Genomic DNA, 15,111 nt, shown 5'->3' with positions numbered 1-15,111 from the left:
TGTGTGTGTGTGTGTGTGTGTGTGTGTGTGTGTGTGTGTGTGTGTGTGTGTGTGTGTGTGTGTGTGTGTGTGTGTGTGTGTGTGTGTGTGTGTGTGTGTGTGTGTGTGTGTGTGTGTGTGTGTGTGTGTGTGTGTGTGTGTGTGTGTGTGTGTGTGTGTGTGCGCGCGCCCCGACGACATTCACATTCACTTCTTCGCGCGCCCCGGGCCTCGCACGCAGAAAATCGAGGATAGGTACAAGTACATCACCAGTAGAATGACAAGGAAGCCGTCCATCCTGGAGACATCCGGATGCAAGGTCGTCGGGGGAGTCGCAACCGCTGGCCTCGCCATTGGGACGGTTGTCTGCTCTGTGGTCTGGATGCCTGTTCATGCCGCATGCTGCGGGATAGCAGCCTTTGCTGCCGCCGGCTTATTCATGGGGTGTTTCATCCTCGAGTGCTGCGTGGGCGGCTCCTGCTCGGACACACACGTGAGCAAAGATTTCATTGCCACGAATTTCCTCCATTGCTGCTATTACACGATGCCTATGCAGGTAGATCGGCTGGAAAACTTTCGCCCCTGCCGATACTGTCACCATTTCAACTATTTAACAACATATGTGCCGGAAAAACTACGCACGTGATTTTATATCAAATTTGTGGTGCAACCGCCCTCTGTGCACTGTTTATGGCTGTGTTATGACATTTCGCTTCTCATTGGGCACCTCTCTGTTAGTGAAGTTGAAGGGTCATTCAGATAGGGATTCGAAACGATGACATGTACTTCGAGTGAATAGGGAGCACAATAATGACGACCACAGAATAAAGGCACCACAAAGACATCACCTTCTTTGGTCGTCCTTATTGCGCTACTTGTTTATTCTGTGTCTCCAACTAGCACAGCAACACGTTTTATTGAGACATGTGTACGTATCCGTGATTATGCGCTGCTGATTGTAAACGTAGGTGTCCACGAAATAGTGAAACAGATACAGCTGCTTGCTTTCCCCAAAATCTAAACTGACGTTTACCATTTTCTAAACTACTACGAGCCCCTCAATACCAAACAATAGCGAAATGAAAAGAAAGTGTTCAAGACACCGCAGCGTCTGCTCTTAAGGCAAAGATTAAGCTTCCTCATAATTTTGATCGATCGTCTGGCGGACTGGCCTATAATCGGTTTGTCTCGAAGCACCAGTAAGTGTTAACGAGTACAGCTACTAGACGAGTGCAAGACAAAAATTAGGAGGGTAGTCAAGCGTTAGCAGCTTGAACGCCACTTTTTTGATCAGCATTTCAATATTTTTTGTTAAAGTTAATTTCTGGGGAAATGAAAGAGCAGTATCTGTCTCACCTTACGGTGAGCATGTATATATGGCTTTCATGTGACGTCACGCTCACCGGCGCGCGCTGTGGCAGTCATGCTGATGCTGTCAACAGTGCTGAGTCGGAGGCGCAGTATGCAGGCCGCGCGCGCGTTTCTTCGTGTGCTCTGATAACATTGGTGCATTTCGGGTTGAATTCCGTCGCGTCTCAGGAAGCCGCCTTTAAACGCTACCTACCGCTCGGTCGGGAACGCACATGGCAAGCGATGTTGACTTGTTCCCAGAGGTTTCACACGGTGACATCATCAATTACCTTTTTTTTTTGCAAAATTTTTGACACCTGAAGGAATGAAGGCTTTTAAGTCGACCGAAGCACTTAATTATTTTACCAGCGGTTGGGTTAACAGCTTGTCAGCAAAACAGCTCCAAGGTGACAAGATGATTTTGCTTGGATAGGTAAGCAGCAGGACTTTTTCTTTTTTTGGAGAGAGTGGTCGAGAGGGGGAAAACTAATGTTTACTAAGCCCCCAAGTGACCGCGTGTAAAGTAAAAAGAATGTTTACATACTGTCAAGCAAGAGAATCGTTTATTCACGCGTACCTCAACAATATGAGATGACATCACTTGTCATCCCATTTTACGCACGTTAGGAATTGTTGGTTTCTTGAGTTTGCGGACCTTCCAAGTTATTGAGCGAGAAGGGAACGGTCATGCGTTAGAAGACTCTTATTGTTTGCTTGAAATTTGCTGACGAACAATTTGTCTTAGCTGTCCCGTTATACGATTTTTGTGGGCTTTCTTAATTACTCAAGCTTGCCGCTGTTGCCGGTTCGGTAGCGCGATAAGATCGACCGCGACGTGCCGCCGTGCAGAAATGAGTCCAACGTTAATATGTGCCTTGCGACATTTCTATTGCAGGTGAACCACTCACAAAGGTTGCGAGACCAGCCTCTACTTGTGTGGATCCTTTGTAAAAATGTTGGGTTGGGCTCCCAGCCCATTGCACCTGTTTGCCAGGAACGGAAGAGGCATGTTCCCATGTTGGGGCCTGCCTTTATGCAGTTGAAACAGGTGTAACAATGAAAACAAAATTCACCAGCTGCACCTCAAAAAGTAACATGTCTTCCTGCATACGTGAAAAATGTGCAGTTCAAGAGGCTAAAAAACATCGACCACTTCATCCAGAATCAAAAAGAGAAGCATGACAATTCAGTCAACAAACAGCAGTTTACCTGAGACAGGAGTGAAGAAACGGAGACCTCTATATAGCTTTCCAAAGCATCATTGTTGTACCCACAATATTTGCAGTCCTGCCAGAATATTGTGAGAGCTTCCGGGAGCCGACTCAGACACAGCCTTCTCACTTGAGAAAGTTGTACAATCAGGAGAATTTGGCTGATAGTTTCGAGGTGCTTCTAGAAAGGCCAACAACTTTATGTGCACATTCTCACTTCAAGAGGAAACAGTGAAGTGAGTTGAGGCTGCGACAAGAGGCCAGAACAACTCGCAAGATTGCTTTCTTTACGGGCTGGCAGAGACACAGCTTCACTAATGAAAACAGTGTACCACACAAGTATTGAAAGCCCCAGCTTCTCACTGTTAACATCATTATGCTACCCTGAAATATTCTGTGAAGGTTCCTGCTGCAATGTGGGATTCAAACCACGAGCGTGATGTTTTCCAAGCTTATGCAGTTAAAGAAGCCACTAATCATCATGACTTTCAGTGCCGAATGCCTTGATTGCACCTGAGCACTACATACCCCTTGGTAGCCATGTCACCGGATGTCATTGTCTCATGCAGCTGCTGTGTAAAAATGTCATGGAATTCAAAGGCCCGTTTTGCTGAAAGATGTGCAAAAGGTCACTACGAACAAATCATGTTCGAGTGATGCCAATTAAAAACTTAAGCTTCGCGTAGGTGACGCTTATTACTATCAAATCCATACCCAGATGACTGTGCCAAGTCGAATTCTGCGACATTGTGGTGCGGGGGCCAAATGTATTGCACATAGAGAGAGTACGACCTGACGACATATTTTGTACCAAAATGTTTGCTTGAACAACCTAATTTTTAAGAGGGCATTTTTACCCGAGCTGTACAGCTGCTATTACACCAGGCTACAAAGCGTTCTGAAAGATAAGCCATATGACGGGATACAATACTGTTTTTGCCGTGGATCAGAACTGAACAGAATGCACAAGTTAGGTGTCACCAAGCAAGTTGATCATGCAACGTCATGGTGTGCACCGCTGGTGATCGCCAAGGACAATGAGATACAAATGTACATAGGCTACACGCAGCTGAACCAGAAAGTGATACGTGATTGTCATGCCTCTAGTCCAAGAGAACTTGGCAAAACTGGCAAGTGAAAAAAGGTTCAGCAAGCTAGATGCAAATGCCGGCTATTGGCGAACACGCTCGTACTGGAATCGCAAGATTTCACCACATTCATCACGCGGTTGGAAGATTTCTGTCCTTGCGACTACCCGTTGGCACAGCAACAGCGCCGGAGTGTTTCCAGAAGAAAATGATCCGCATCCTGGAAGGGCTACCAGTACAGGCTTGCCACCGATATGACGTAGTTGTGTACGGCAAGGACAAACCGGACCACAATGTCATGCTTGCAGCAGTGCTCAAACGCCTTAAGGAGGCGGGAATGACATTGAATCAGAACATGTGCGAATTTCAGAAACCATGTGATGTTTTGGGCACATTCTGGGCAGTGATGCCATCGTTGCTGACCCAGAGAAGACAGAAACCATCCCGAAGAGGCCACCACCAGAGAGCACATCCGAAATCAGGTTATTCCTGGGCAGGATTAATCAAATGGCAAAATTTCTCCCAAAGCTGGCTGAGAAGACCAAGCCGCCGCGAGAACTGCTACACAGTGAAGCGAGTTGGTATTAATCCCAGGTTCCGCAAAGCATTCAAAGCAATCAAGGAACACGACTTCAGCTCCAGTATGGTCGTGCTACAATCCGCTGATGCATTTGACCATATCAGCGGATGCATCGTCTTATGGCATAGCAGCCGTACCCCTCCAGACAGACAGTGAAGACAGCCTGAAGCCTCTCACGCGCGATAACATCAACAAAGCAAAGGCATGCACAAGTGGAAAAAGAACTCGCAACATGGGCATATGAACGCTTCAGAATGGGCTTTCTGGGACTTTGCTTTCACATCGAGACCGACCACAATTCCATTAGTGTCTCAGTTTACAATAATGCGTATCGATCAAATGACTCCAGGATTTCAGCGTTTTCGTTTGCGTGTGCTCGAGTATGATTTCACTTTCTGACACACACCGGGCAAAGGCACGCATACAGCGGACTTGCTATCTGCAAGCCACTGCAGTGTTCAAGTGGAGACCTTGCCTCAGCTGTTCAAGACTACGAGCTCCTGACAGTTGAGCAACTGCCAGCTTCAGCTGATATTTTGGATAGAACCAGAGTTAAGCTCACAAAGGATGCGGTAATTTCATTGGTTATACCCTACTGTGAGACGAAATGGCCGAAAACAAAAGCATTGACGTCAGAAGTACGGAAAACGCAAGTGTGACCGAAGAGCTCTCTCTTGTGCAGGGGCTATTGTTCATGGGGCTGGCCTATCCACCAATTCTACACCAAGAAGCTCTGGAACGACTGCACACAGGACATCACTTAGATGCCGAGCCAGAGCATATGAGGCTGCATGGTGGTCGGGGATCAGTCGTGAAATTGTCGTATTCATGACCAGATGCCCAACCTGTACCAAGCATTGCCGAGTGCCAACCGAGCATCTCCTTCAGACTGACCTCCCAGGACGCCCATGGCAAACAGTGGGCCCCGACCTATTCCAGCTGGATAATAGGAGCTACATTATTGCAGTCGACTACTAGTCAATGTTCTTCGAAGTGGAAAAGCCACATGGAACACAACGTAAGTGGATTGGTAATTTCTTCAGCCAGCAATTTGCTCGCTATGACATCCCTGATGTGCTACGGTCAGATGATGGCCCACAGTTTGCCTCGCTTTTGCACAATTTCTGAGCGAGTAGGGTGTAAACCAAGTATCTTCCAGCCCTCACTATGCTCAAAGTAACGGGAAAGCCGAGAGAACTGTGCATATAGCCAACAACATACTTCGCAAGTAGGCAAGTGTCCCTGAAGGCATTCTTGCTCACAGAGCAACACCAGAGCTGGACGGATACTCACCAGCAGAACTCTTCATAAGCCGTATACTGAATACAACTGTTCCTGCACTGCCCTAAGCACTTGTACCAGAGTGGAAGCATAGGTCCGAGTACCATCAACAGAACGAAGTCTTCAAGAAACGAATGGCAGCAAATTAGAACTCGGCACAGGACGAGAGAGAGAGAGCAGCACCTTTACGGCCAGGCACAATGGCTTTCATCAGGCACGGAGCCCAGCATCATTGCATCATTGTTAGACAAGCGAATGCCCCCAGATCTTTTATTGTGCAGACAGCTGCAGGGAAGGTGTGCGCACAAAAGCGCATTTGCAACCATCATCTCTAGGGAACCCTACTTTCAGCTCAACTCGACCAACAGACCCCGAAGAGGTCAGGAAGTCAACTCACTGCGGAAGCACTGTAAGGCCATCATGACGCATCAGCTTGTGAGATTCGCAAGGGGAGGTGTCGTGTATTGGTTTGGTTTGTGGGGTTTAACGTCCCAAAGCAACTCAGGCTATGAGAGACGCCGTAGTGGAGGACTCCGGAAATTTCGACCACCTGGGGTTCTTTAACGTGCACCGAAAACGCACAGCACAACGCACAGCAGAGGTGTCGTGTATTGTGATAGGGTGTCAACACGAGAGATGGCGTCACCACCCCGTGCGGTGGACAGGAGGAAATCTACTGAGTGGCAGGGACAAGCGCGGGCAGTCGTCCGGTGGCCGCTTCGGTGGTTGGAGCCATGGCAACGCAATAAATGTGCATGAGTTGTTACCCCGTGTTCTTACTCCTTCGGCAACGCGACAATTACAATTTCTGGCATGAAACTGAAAGTATACATATCTTGTCGGTTCAAATCGCTCTCTCAAGTCTCGAACTGGTATTGATATGGTCAGAAGACCGGGACAGGGCGTTGATGAAGGCGAAGAAAAAAACTGGTTTATTTTACATAATTAAAAATATGTTTGTAACGTGCAAGCACGTAAAAAGGGAGCGAGTTAGTTCTTACGCATAATTCGGAGCAATGGCAAATGACACCAAAGCAGCCCTCGTGGGCTGGTTAAATCCCCTCTTTTAAAATTGAATTTGAAAAATTTAAAAATTAAAAAAAAAATTATTTCCAGTAATATACAGTCCAACGTGCGTATATCTGTGGAATGCGCAGCTTCTCAGTCGTCCAACGGACACTGAACCACTTTTTGGCACCGCCTGATTCCTTTGGCTCCGTCCAGCTGTCCCATCAGCACATCGCACACACACCTGTTTGCGGTCACGGAGATAAGAATCAGCGCTCTTGCACTGCTATCATCGGCCCCCTCTCGCATTCTTGGAGAAACCACAGCGTGCTCTCGAGCGGTCCCTTCAAAAGCACAAATGTGCTGAAAGAGTTTCTTGACAAAACAGTGGCCATTACAGTGTGGCCACCGTGAACGAAACGCAAAGAATTGTCACCTGACAATTTTGATACAAAATCACGTGTGTATTTTTTTTTTCGGGCCCGTTTTCCGGTACGGTATCTCCATCTCCATTCTGATATGCGGCGACGCCGTTTCTGCCAGTCGAGACCAATACGCTATCGTGCACTTGATAACTCATTGTGCAGTGCACCAACGCGCTCATATTATTATCTGATGTTTCATCTCTAGACTGCTTTGACTGGTAGCTACTGACGTTTGTGAAGATGTTACTCAGGAGCATTGTGTAAAATACAGCCTCACTAAATGTCAGACACCTGAGGAAGATCACATTAAGTCCACTGACATCCTTGTACCGGCTCGTTTGATTCATAGCTGGAACAACCTGGCTATATACCTTTTGCTGGCGACTTTAATCGTCAGCGCTTATTAAAGCTTGAGAGTTTAGCGTCAACGACAGTATGTCAAAGGTGGTAAGTGTTAAGCAGCTTTACGTAGAACTAAGTCCGGAATAAACGCGGTATTAAAATATCGGCTAAAATGTTTACAGCAAATACTGATAAATGTGCCTTTCTTTCTCTTTTTCGCATTCTTCTTAGTTTAGTTCTTAAACAAGATCAAAAAGACGATAAATTCTGAAATCTTGAATTTAGTCATTGGCGTTATTCACAATTATTTTATACTCTGTCATGATTGTTTTAATTTTAACCTATATGTATTGCTCGTTCTGGAAGATGTTATGCGGAAACAGACCAGCCCGCCACCTGCACCGTACTCATTATACTTGCTTTTCTACACCTCTCGCCGATTATCCCGTGGTTGTACTGACTTGTTCTCCGAGGATTTGATTCTGTTTGCACAGTCTTTAAATTCCATTGCCTAAAACTTTGTTTAAAAAAACTGTTAGCTTTTTTTTTCGTTCCCCGTAAAGAGGTTTTTCACAAGGCTATAGCAGCCAGCGGTGGCTCCAAAGGACAGTGTCTTCCCCTTCATGCTGAAACACGGTTGGTATCTTCAAGGTATCATTGCGTATCATTACGAGCCGAAGGTATCATTACGAGCCGACCGAGGTACAGAGCTAAATCATAGACTATGCGAAGCACCACCTCCAGGACTCTCTTTATTGGCATCAGTTAGCTTCCATCAGCTTGCTTCCACATGCTGACGCATCAGACGCAATGGTGCTTTGACGACAGCTACTGTGTTCCACACTGAAGTGGAGGACCCTGAATGTGGGCTTCGGCGACGTCAAGCAAACATTTTTTTAGCTGATAATGTAAAAAATGTTGTGCACATCAATTCTAGACATTTTCTTTTAGCTGAAGTACGCCAGCTGCTAATGTATTTCTCGCGAACTTTTTATCGCTCTGCTCCTCGCACCGCTCGTTTGTGACAGCCATTATGTTTCCTTCTAGTTGAGCAACACGGAGGATGAAAAAGCGAGTTTCAAGGAAGCATCTAGTCAAAGGCACCATCACTGGAGCAACGTGGTGGAGACAAATTTCATCGAACAACGCTTAGACCAAACTTCACAGGCAGGTGGTCTCACTAAGTACTCAGGCTCATTGTGTTTCAGTGCATGAGCAGCGTTTGTGTAAAAGTCAGATTTTATTGCTGAGAGAGACAAATGCCAAACCAGAAGTGAATCTAAACATGGACCAATATATCGCTCGTGTATGCCAGAATTAAGGGGGTCGCCAGGGTGTATGCCATAATTCACTATGAGGTATCGTGTCGGAAGAGACTGAAGAGAAGAGAAAGAAATGGGTTAGTGCTGATACTTAACTGAGCATTATTTTGGGACTATAATGTAAAACAGTATCCATTACAGAGCTAGCTCCTAAATCCAAGGCCGCAAGCCTCCCCGCAATAGTGGTAGCAATACTGCAGCAATAGTCACCCTCGTCGCGCAGACCACATCCCTGCATTCAGTCGGAAACTCGCAGCTCACCCTAACTTCGTCGATTTCGGGTGAAACGCGCGATGCAAGCCAGACAGCTCAAAACGGCTTGGAGTGCCCCTCAAGACAGCATTTTAAAATGAACGCTTAGCGCATCACCCTGCGTGTCAGTCCAGTAGCAGAAATAAAGGTTACGGCTGCAGTGTTTTAGAAGGCTTTAGTGTTAATAAAGCTCTCAACATCATCCTGAAATGAAGACTTAGCGCATAACTCAGTGTGCCAGTCCATTAGCAGAAATAAAGGTTACGGCTGCGGTGTTTTAGAAGGCTTTAGTTATAATAAAGCCCTCAACAACATCCTGAAATGAAGGCTTAGCGCATCACCCCGTGTGCCAGTCCGGTAGCAAAAATAAAGGTTACGGCTGTGGTGTGTTATAAGGCCTCAGTTATAATAAAGCCGACAGTGTTGCAGTTTAACATCACTCGTGCTGATACATGCCAGAATGAAACACCAGGGGCGGCCGATACAAGAACAATCGAGCTTGGGGAGTTAGCTGCCTGCAAATGCAGTTCTATAAGACTAGACTCTCCAGCCCGCGCCGCCAACACCGTAGAGCAGGGGCGCTCAATGTTTTTTTTTTTCCTACAAGACCCAGACAGCCACTATATAAGTACAAAGGAACACATGCTCTTCAAATCCCAAAGCAATGAGCCAAATAAGCACTTCTCAGCACACTGTCATAGGCTTAACCAGTTTAAGCCCCTACTTATTTTTAACATACCGATTTAGTGCTTTTCGGAACATCCGCTTATCATTATATTTTATTGGGTTGGTTTTAATGCAGTTTTTTGTTCATTATCGGAAGTGAAATATCGTGCTAATAAATGTACTTCGCTTTTCTCATTGTTGATTGCTAGATAGGCATCTATCGTAACGTCTCACCCTGTTTTCCACACTTGACTAATGGCGGCTCTCGGTCTCCTGTTAACCTTTCAGGAAAACGACGCGACAAACAAGTTGGAAACTATAGCCGGAGCCAAGAAAAAATACATCCGAAAAATGGAAGAGGTACGTGCCTGTGCATAAGTTGTGTAAGAAACCTTTCTATTTCGGGGAAAGCAGGTGAAGACGGTAGGTGTGTAACACCACGGCTTTTCTGGTTGTGCAGATATGCGAAGAGGACAAGCCCTTCGTGAATCCGGACGAGCTGCACGCCCTCCACTGCCGCTACCGCCAGAGCGCACTGAAGATTTTCGCATCCTCTTGCAAAAAGGCTGGCATGAAACCGCCTGAAGGCACCCTGGACACACTTGCTCAGGTATAGTGGATAGATATGGTAGAGCGCCGTTACTGCAATGTCAGTTTGCAGAGCACCGGAGTGACACGTCCAGGCACCATTGGACACAACATAGCCTTCTGAATCCCCAGTTCCGCGGTGCAGTATACATTAGCTTTTTAACGAAGCTATGTCACTTTTCCACAAACGTAAATTTTAAGCCTGCCGTATCTAAAGGTGTAAAATTGTTTAAATGCCATAAAACTATTAGATATATTCGAAAAAATGGGACTAGAGCGTAATTCAGTTGGTCGACTTGGGTTAATTTATGTATGTCAAAGGAATAAAACTGTGAAAATATAAAAGCGCAGAAATAAGCTGACACAAAGATAATAAAACATTCGGCCCCGCCGGTGTGGCGCAGTGGTTACGGCGCTCGACTACTGTGTCCAAGGAAGCGGAATCGAATCCCGGCCTCGGCGGCTGCGTTTCTGTGCATGAGGCGAAACGGAGTGTCGTCCGTGTGCTGTGCGATGTCAGTGCACGTTAAAGAACCCCAGGGGGTCGAAATTTCCGGAGTCCTCCACTACGGCGTCTCTCATAGCCTGAGTAGCTTTGAGGCGTTAAACCCCACAAACCAAACCAATAAAACATTCCTCCAAGATGTCCAGCAGTATGATCATAAAAATGTGAGCCTCATTTTTCGATAGGGTAAGGAGCATGCTTTTATGTGTTAAATAGTTAACACGGCAGTTTCACCAATAGTTTCAGCATTGATACGTATCCCCAAATACAAAAATAAGATACATACTTTAATAATAGGCATCACACGTGACGCTACATATATTGTGTGGCTTGTATCCCCTCACAATCATTCTAATATGCGCTGCTACGCCTTGACGCCGATGAGTCCACAAAATTTGGTATTTATTAACAGGGTGTGAGCCTGTATTCAATACACGCCTAACACAGCCAGTGATGGTACTTTGATTGCCCTTCTTTGTATCTTTACGGCAGTAAGATGTTAAACTGATAGTTAAAAAAAAACTATTTTGAGGGGTGTATTCAAGTTTTCATACGTGCGCAAATGTTAAAACATTGAAAATTTCGGGTCTAGTTCTGTTATGAGCTTGTTCTGCGTTTCGTTACTTTTGGGACGTATTCAAGATTTACTTTATGTATAGCTTACTTTTATTAGTGTTGTTTAGTATTTTTTTTTTTATTTTCTGTGTTTGTACTGTTTTTATTAGTGCATTACTAATCAGTGATTGTTTTCGTTTCTGCTTTACATGAGGTTTGCGGTTTGTGGGGTTTAACGTTCCAAAACGACTAAGGCTATGGGAGACGCCGTAGTGGAGGACTCCGGAAATTTAGACAACCTGGGGTTCTTTAACGTGCACTGATATCGCACAGCACACGGGCGCCTAGCTTTTCGCCTTCACAGACAAGTGGCCGCTGAGGCCAGGACTCGATCCCACATCCTTGGGCACAATAGTCAGGCGCCCTAACCACAGCGCCACTCCGGCGGGATTTGCTTTACATGCGTATTTGTGTTTTATTTTCTCTCAGTTCTATTTTATTTTCTCCTTTTCCGTCTATTTTATTCCTACTTGAATATTTAAATTACTTTTATCCGCTTTTTTTCGTCTCCTTGAAAGCACTCCAGCGTCATTGAGACAAAGCGATTTATGGATAATTTAGTATGAAGTCGGCGTTGAGTAGTGTTTAGTGGGCTCAGCCAGAACTGAAGAATGTTGGTTCAAGTCCTGTCTTGAACACGCTTATTTTTTCTTATCAATCACCGGCAGTAGGATGTGGGCACGCTCTGTCCACAAGTCATGTCTACAGTTCGTGATTGCATGCTCTGATGACGTCACACATCAGGCAATAAATGCTTTCGCATTAAGTTCAAAATGCTTGGCGTGGCACTACGGTAGCTGCCTATGTCTAGAAACCTCGCTATGACTCTGCACAGAAGTAGCTTGTTTGAAACTTTTTGTGATAACAATTTTTTATATCATTAAGCTGCTACAGGGTCGCTATGATAAAAAAAAAATTTTTTTCACCTAAATTCTGTTATCTCTCTGGTTTTAGCTAAGATAGAATACGCATGATTCAATATCTAAGTTCACTGCAGCGTCGCCCAGTAATCATTGAAGTTGCGAAAGCCCCTGAAGGATGTTATCCTTCGTTTAAATGTGATGGCTGTAATGTGCATACTCAAAACTGCGATGGCAGCAAGCTCCCTCTGCAGCTTGCTGGTTAAAGGTCAATGGAAGACACACGGATATAATGTAATGGAATGGGGGCACCATAAATGAATAGATTGCTTTGTTACGTACGCGTATACGGGTATTGCACAAGTAACCATTTTTACATTGGTGTAATACTCCGGCTGAGCTGAGTCATGCACCGAATAGTACTGCTTTGTATCCCACCTTCCTTGCATTTCACTATAACTAGGAAAATCAAGGACGCCACTAATGGTATTGTGTGAGGTGCTCTCTCATAGCACCTGTGGTGCTATGAGGTGGTTGCAAAAGCAATGTTTACGCAAAACCAAACATCGTTTTCTTTCCAACTTTTTCTCCTGTGACGGCTGCTGGGCGGCGGGTTTTTCTCGCCCCCCCGCGTCCTTGGGAACGGTAATCGAGCGCCGTAACCACTGCGCCACCCAGGCGGTGTGTGTGCGTGTGCGTGTGCGCGTGTGCGTGTGCGCGTGCGTGCGTGCGTGCGTGTGTCTGTGTGTGTGTGTGTGTGTGTGTGTGTGTGTGTGTGTGTGTGTGTGTGTGTGTGTGTGTGTGTGTGTGTGTGTGTGTGTGTGTGTGTGTGTGTGTGTGTGTGTGTGTGTGTGTGTGTGTGTGTGTGTGTGTGTGTGTGTGTGTGTGTGTGTGTGTGTGTGTGTGTGTGTGTGTGTGTGTGTGTGTGTGTGTGTGTGTGTGTGTGTGTGTGTGTGTGTGTGTGTGTGTGTGTGTGTGTGTGTGTGTGTGTGTGTGTGTGTGTGTGTGTGTGTGTGTGTGTGTGTGTGTGTGTGTGTGTGTGTGTGTGTGTGTGTGTGTGTGTGTGTGTGTGTGTGTGTGTGTGTGTGTGTGTGTGTGTGTGTGTGTGTGTGTGTGTGTGTGTGTGTGTGTGTGTGTGTGTGTGTGTGTGTGTGTGTGTGTGTGTGTGTGTGTGTGTGTGTGTGTGTGTGTGTGTGTGTGTGTGTGTGTGTGTGTGTGTGTGTGTGTGTGTGTGTGTGTGTGTGTGTGTGTGTGTGTGTGTGTGTGTGTGTGTGTGTGTGTGTGTGTGTGTGTGTGTGTGTGTGTGTGTGTGTGTGTGTGTGTGTGTGTGTGTGTGTGTGTGTGTGTGTGTGTGTGTGTGTGTGTGTGTGTGTGTGTGTGTGTGTGTGTGTGTGTGTGTGTGTGTGTGTGTGTGTGTGTGTGTGTGTGTGTGTGTGTGTGTGTGTGTGTGTGTGTGTGTGTGTGTGTGTGTGTGTGTGTGTGTGTGTGTGTGTGTGTGTGTGTGTGTGTGTGTGTGTGTGTGTGTGTGTGTGTGTGTGTGTGTGTGTGTGTGTGTGTGTGTGTGTGTGTGTGTGTGTGTGTGTGTGTGTGTGTGTGTGTGTGTGTGTGTGTGTGTGTGTGTGTGTGTGTGTGTGTGTGTGTGTGTGTGTGTGTGTGTGTGTGTGTGTGTGTGTGTGTGTGTGTGTGTGTGTGTGTGTGTGTGTGTGTGTGTGTGTGTGTGTGTGTGTGTGTGTGTGTGTGTGTGTGTGTGTGTGTGTGTGTGTGTGTGTGTGTGTGTGTGTGTGTGTGTGTGTGTGTGTGTGTGTGTGTGTGTGTGTGTGTGTGTGTGTGTGTGTGTGTGTGTGTGTGTGTGTGTGTGTGTGTGTGTGTGTGTGTGTGTGTGTGTGTGTGTGTGTGTGTGTGTGTGTGTGTGTGTGTGTGTGTGTGTGTGTGTGTGTGTGTGTGTGTGTGTGTGTGTGTGTGTGTGTGTGTGTGTGTGTGTGTGTGTGTGTGTGTGTGTGTGTGTGTGTGTGTGTGTGTGTGTGTGTGTGTGTGTGTGTGTGTGTGTGTGTGTGTGTGTGTGTGTGTGTGTGTGTGTGTGTGTGTGTGTGTGATGGGGGTCGGTAAGTTGCACCCTTGAGCAGGTGCGTGTTAATTGGTGCTACTGTATGGCAGCCTAGAATTCTCGCTGCTTTGCTCAGCGACCGCTTCCGAACCACAAAAGGAAAAGTTGACAGATTCCACTGTGCTTTACGTGAAAGAATGCCTCTAATTGGCTTATAAAGTGATGGCCTGCGCAGTACCGGAAGCCACAAATGGCACTCTGCCAGGGCCGAAGCCTCACTCGAGACGACGGCAACGAAACAGGACACGGTCCTTCTGTTTTTGTTTGACGTGCATATTGGAAATCTGTAAATAACTGTCATTCACTTTGCAGGAAATCGACGAAATGTTCCAGAACTTTTACAACCAGAACGAGGCGAAAAGGGGCTTTGCTTCCCGCTGGGCGGCCACGGTACGCAACACGTTCAAGAGGAAGTCGACCCCATACTGTCATCTCAAAGAGAGCTGAGTCACCGCTGACAATTTTAGAGCATGTGTGGTGCCATTTTGCTGCGGTCATGTCAACATAGTGGTGCGATTCACGTTCAGCACTGAACCACCGTTGTGCCCCTGACTTACCTCTCTGTTGCATCGCCTTCTCACACATCTCACATCGCTTTCACCAGTCGGGAGGCTACAGCGACACTCTCCCCTCCCCCTGCTCCTTTCTTCCCTTATGAATAATAAAATAATACTCGAAAACACATCGAATTCTTACGACACGCGGTTGTAAATTGACACAGCTACAACATCAAAGTCACGGTGCCGTTATTTTTGGACGGTTCCATGGTGTCGACTCCCGCTCCGACCGTTTTTAAGTCATGGTTACGCTTTCTTGGAGAAGGTAATAGGGGCCATCTAACAGAATGACGACTGAAACAGCTCTTTCAGCGGTGGCAGCGTCCGTTTCTGCTGTCGGCACAAATTCTTGCGGCCCGGAAACCTTCTACGGGACCT

At 46.4% G+C, this 15,111-nt stretch overlaps 1 protein-coding gene across 5 annotated transcripts in view; it reads left to right on the top strand.

Moving 5' to 3' along the window:
* The window catches only part of LOC146173326 (atlastin-3-like), a 29,886-nt gene extending 15,026 nt beyond the window's left edge, over nucleotides 1-14,860 (top strand). For 4 of the 5 annotated variants that reach the window (XM_084585650.1, XM_084585651.1, XM_084585648.1 and 1 more), the window contains exons 9-13: nucleotides 221-472; nucleotides 8,312-8,431; nucleotides 9,793-9,864; nucleotides 9,965-10,114; nucleotides 14,489-14,860. In XM_084585650.1, coding sequence (XP_084441776.1) covers nucleotides 221-472; nucleotides 8,312-8,431; nucleotides 9,793-9,864; nucleotides 9,965-10,114; nucleotides 14,489-14,623 — 729 coding nt within the window. In that variant the 3' untranslated portion in view covers nucleotides 14,624-14,860. Of the gene's footprint in view, nucleotides 1-220; nucleotides 473-8,311; nucleotides 8,436-9,792; nucleotides 9,865-9,964; nucleotides 10,115-14,488 lie in introns of all 5 variants that reach the window. The other variant, XM_084585652.1, reaches the window with a different exon arrangement.
* Nucleotides 14,861-15,111: the final 251 nt, after the last annotated feature.

Source organism: Amblyomma maculatum, chromosome 11 (genome assembly GCF_055883805.1).
Source record: "Amblyomma maculatum isolate TAMU_Amacu chromosome 11, ASM5588380v1, whole genome shotgun sequence".
NCBI lineage: Eukaryota > Metazoa > Arthropoda > Arachnida > Ixodida > Ixodidae > Amblyomma > Amblyomma maculatum.
The sequence above is the reverse complement of the archived record's forward strand: the minus strand, read 5'-3'. Positions and strand labels throughout refer to the sequence as shown.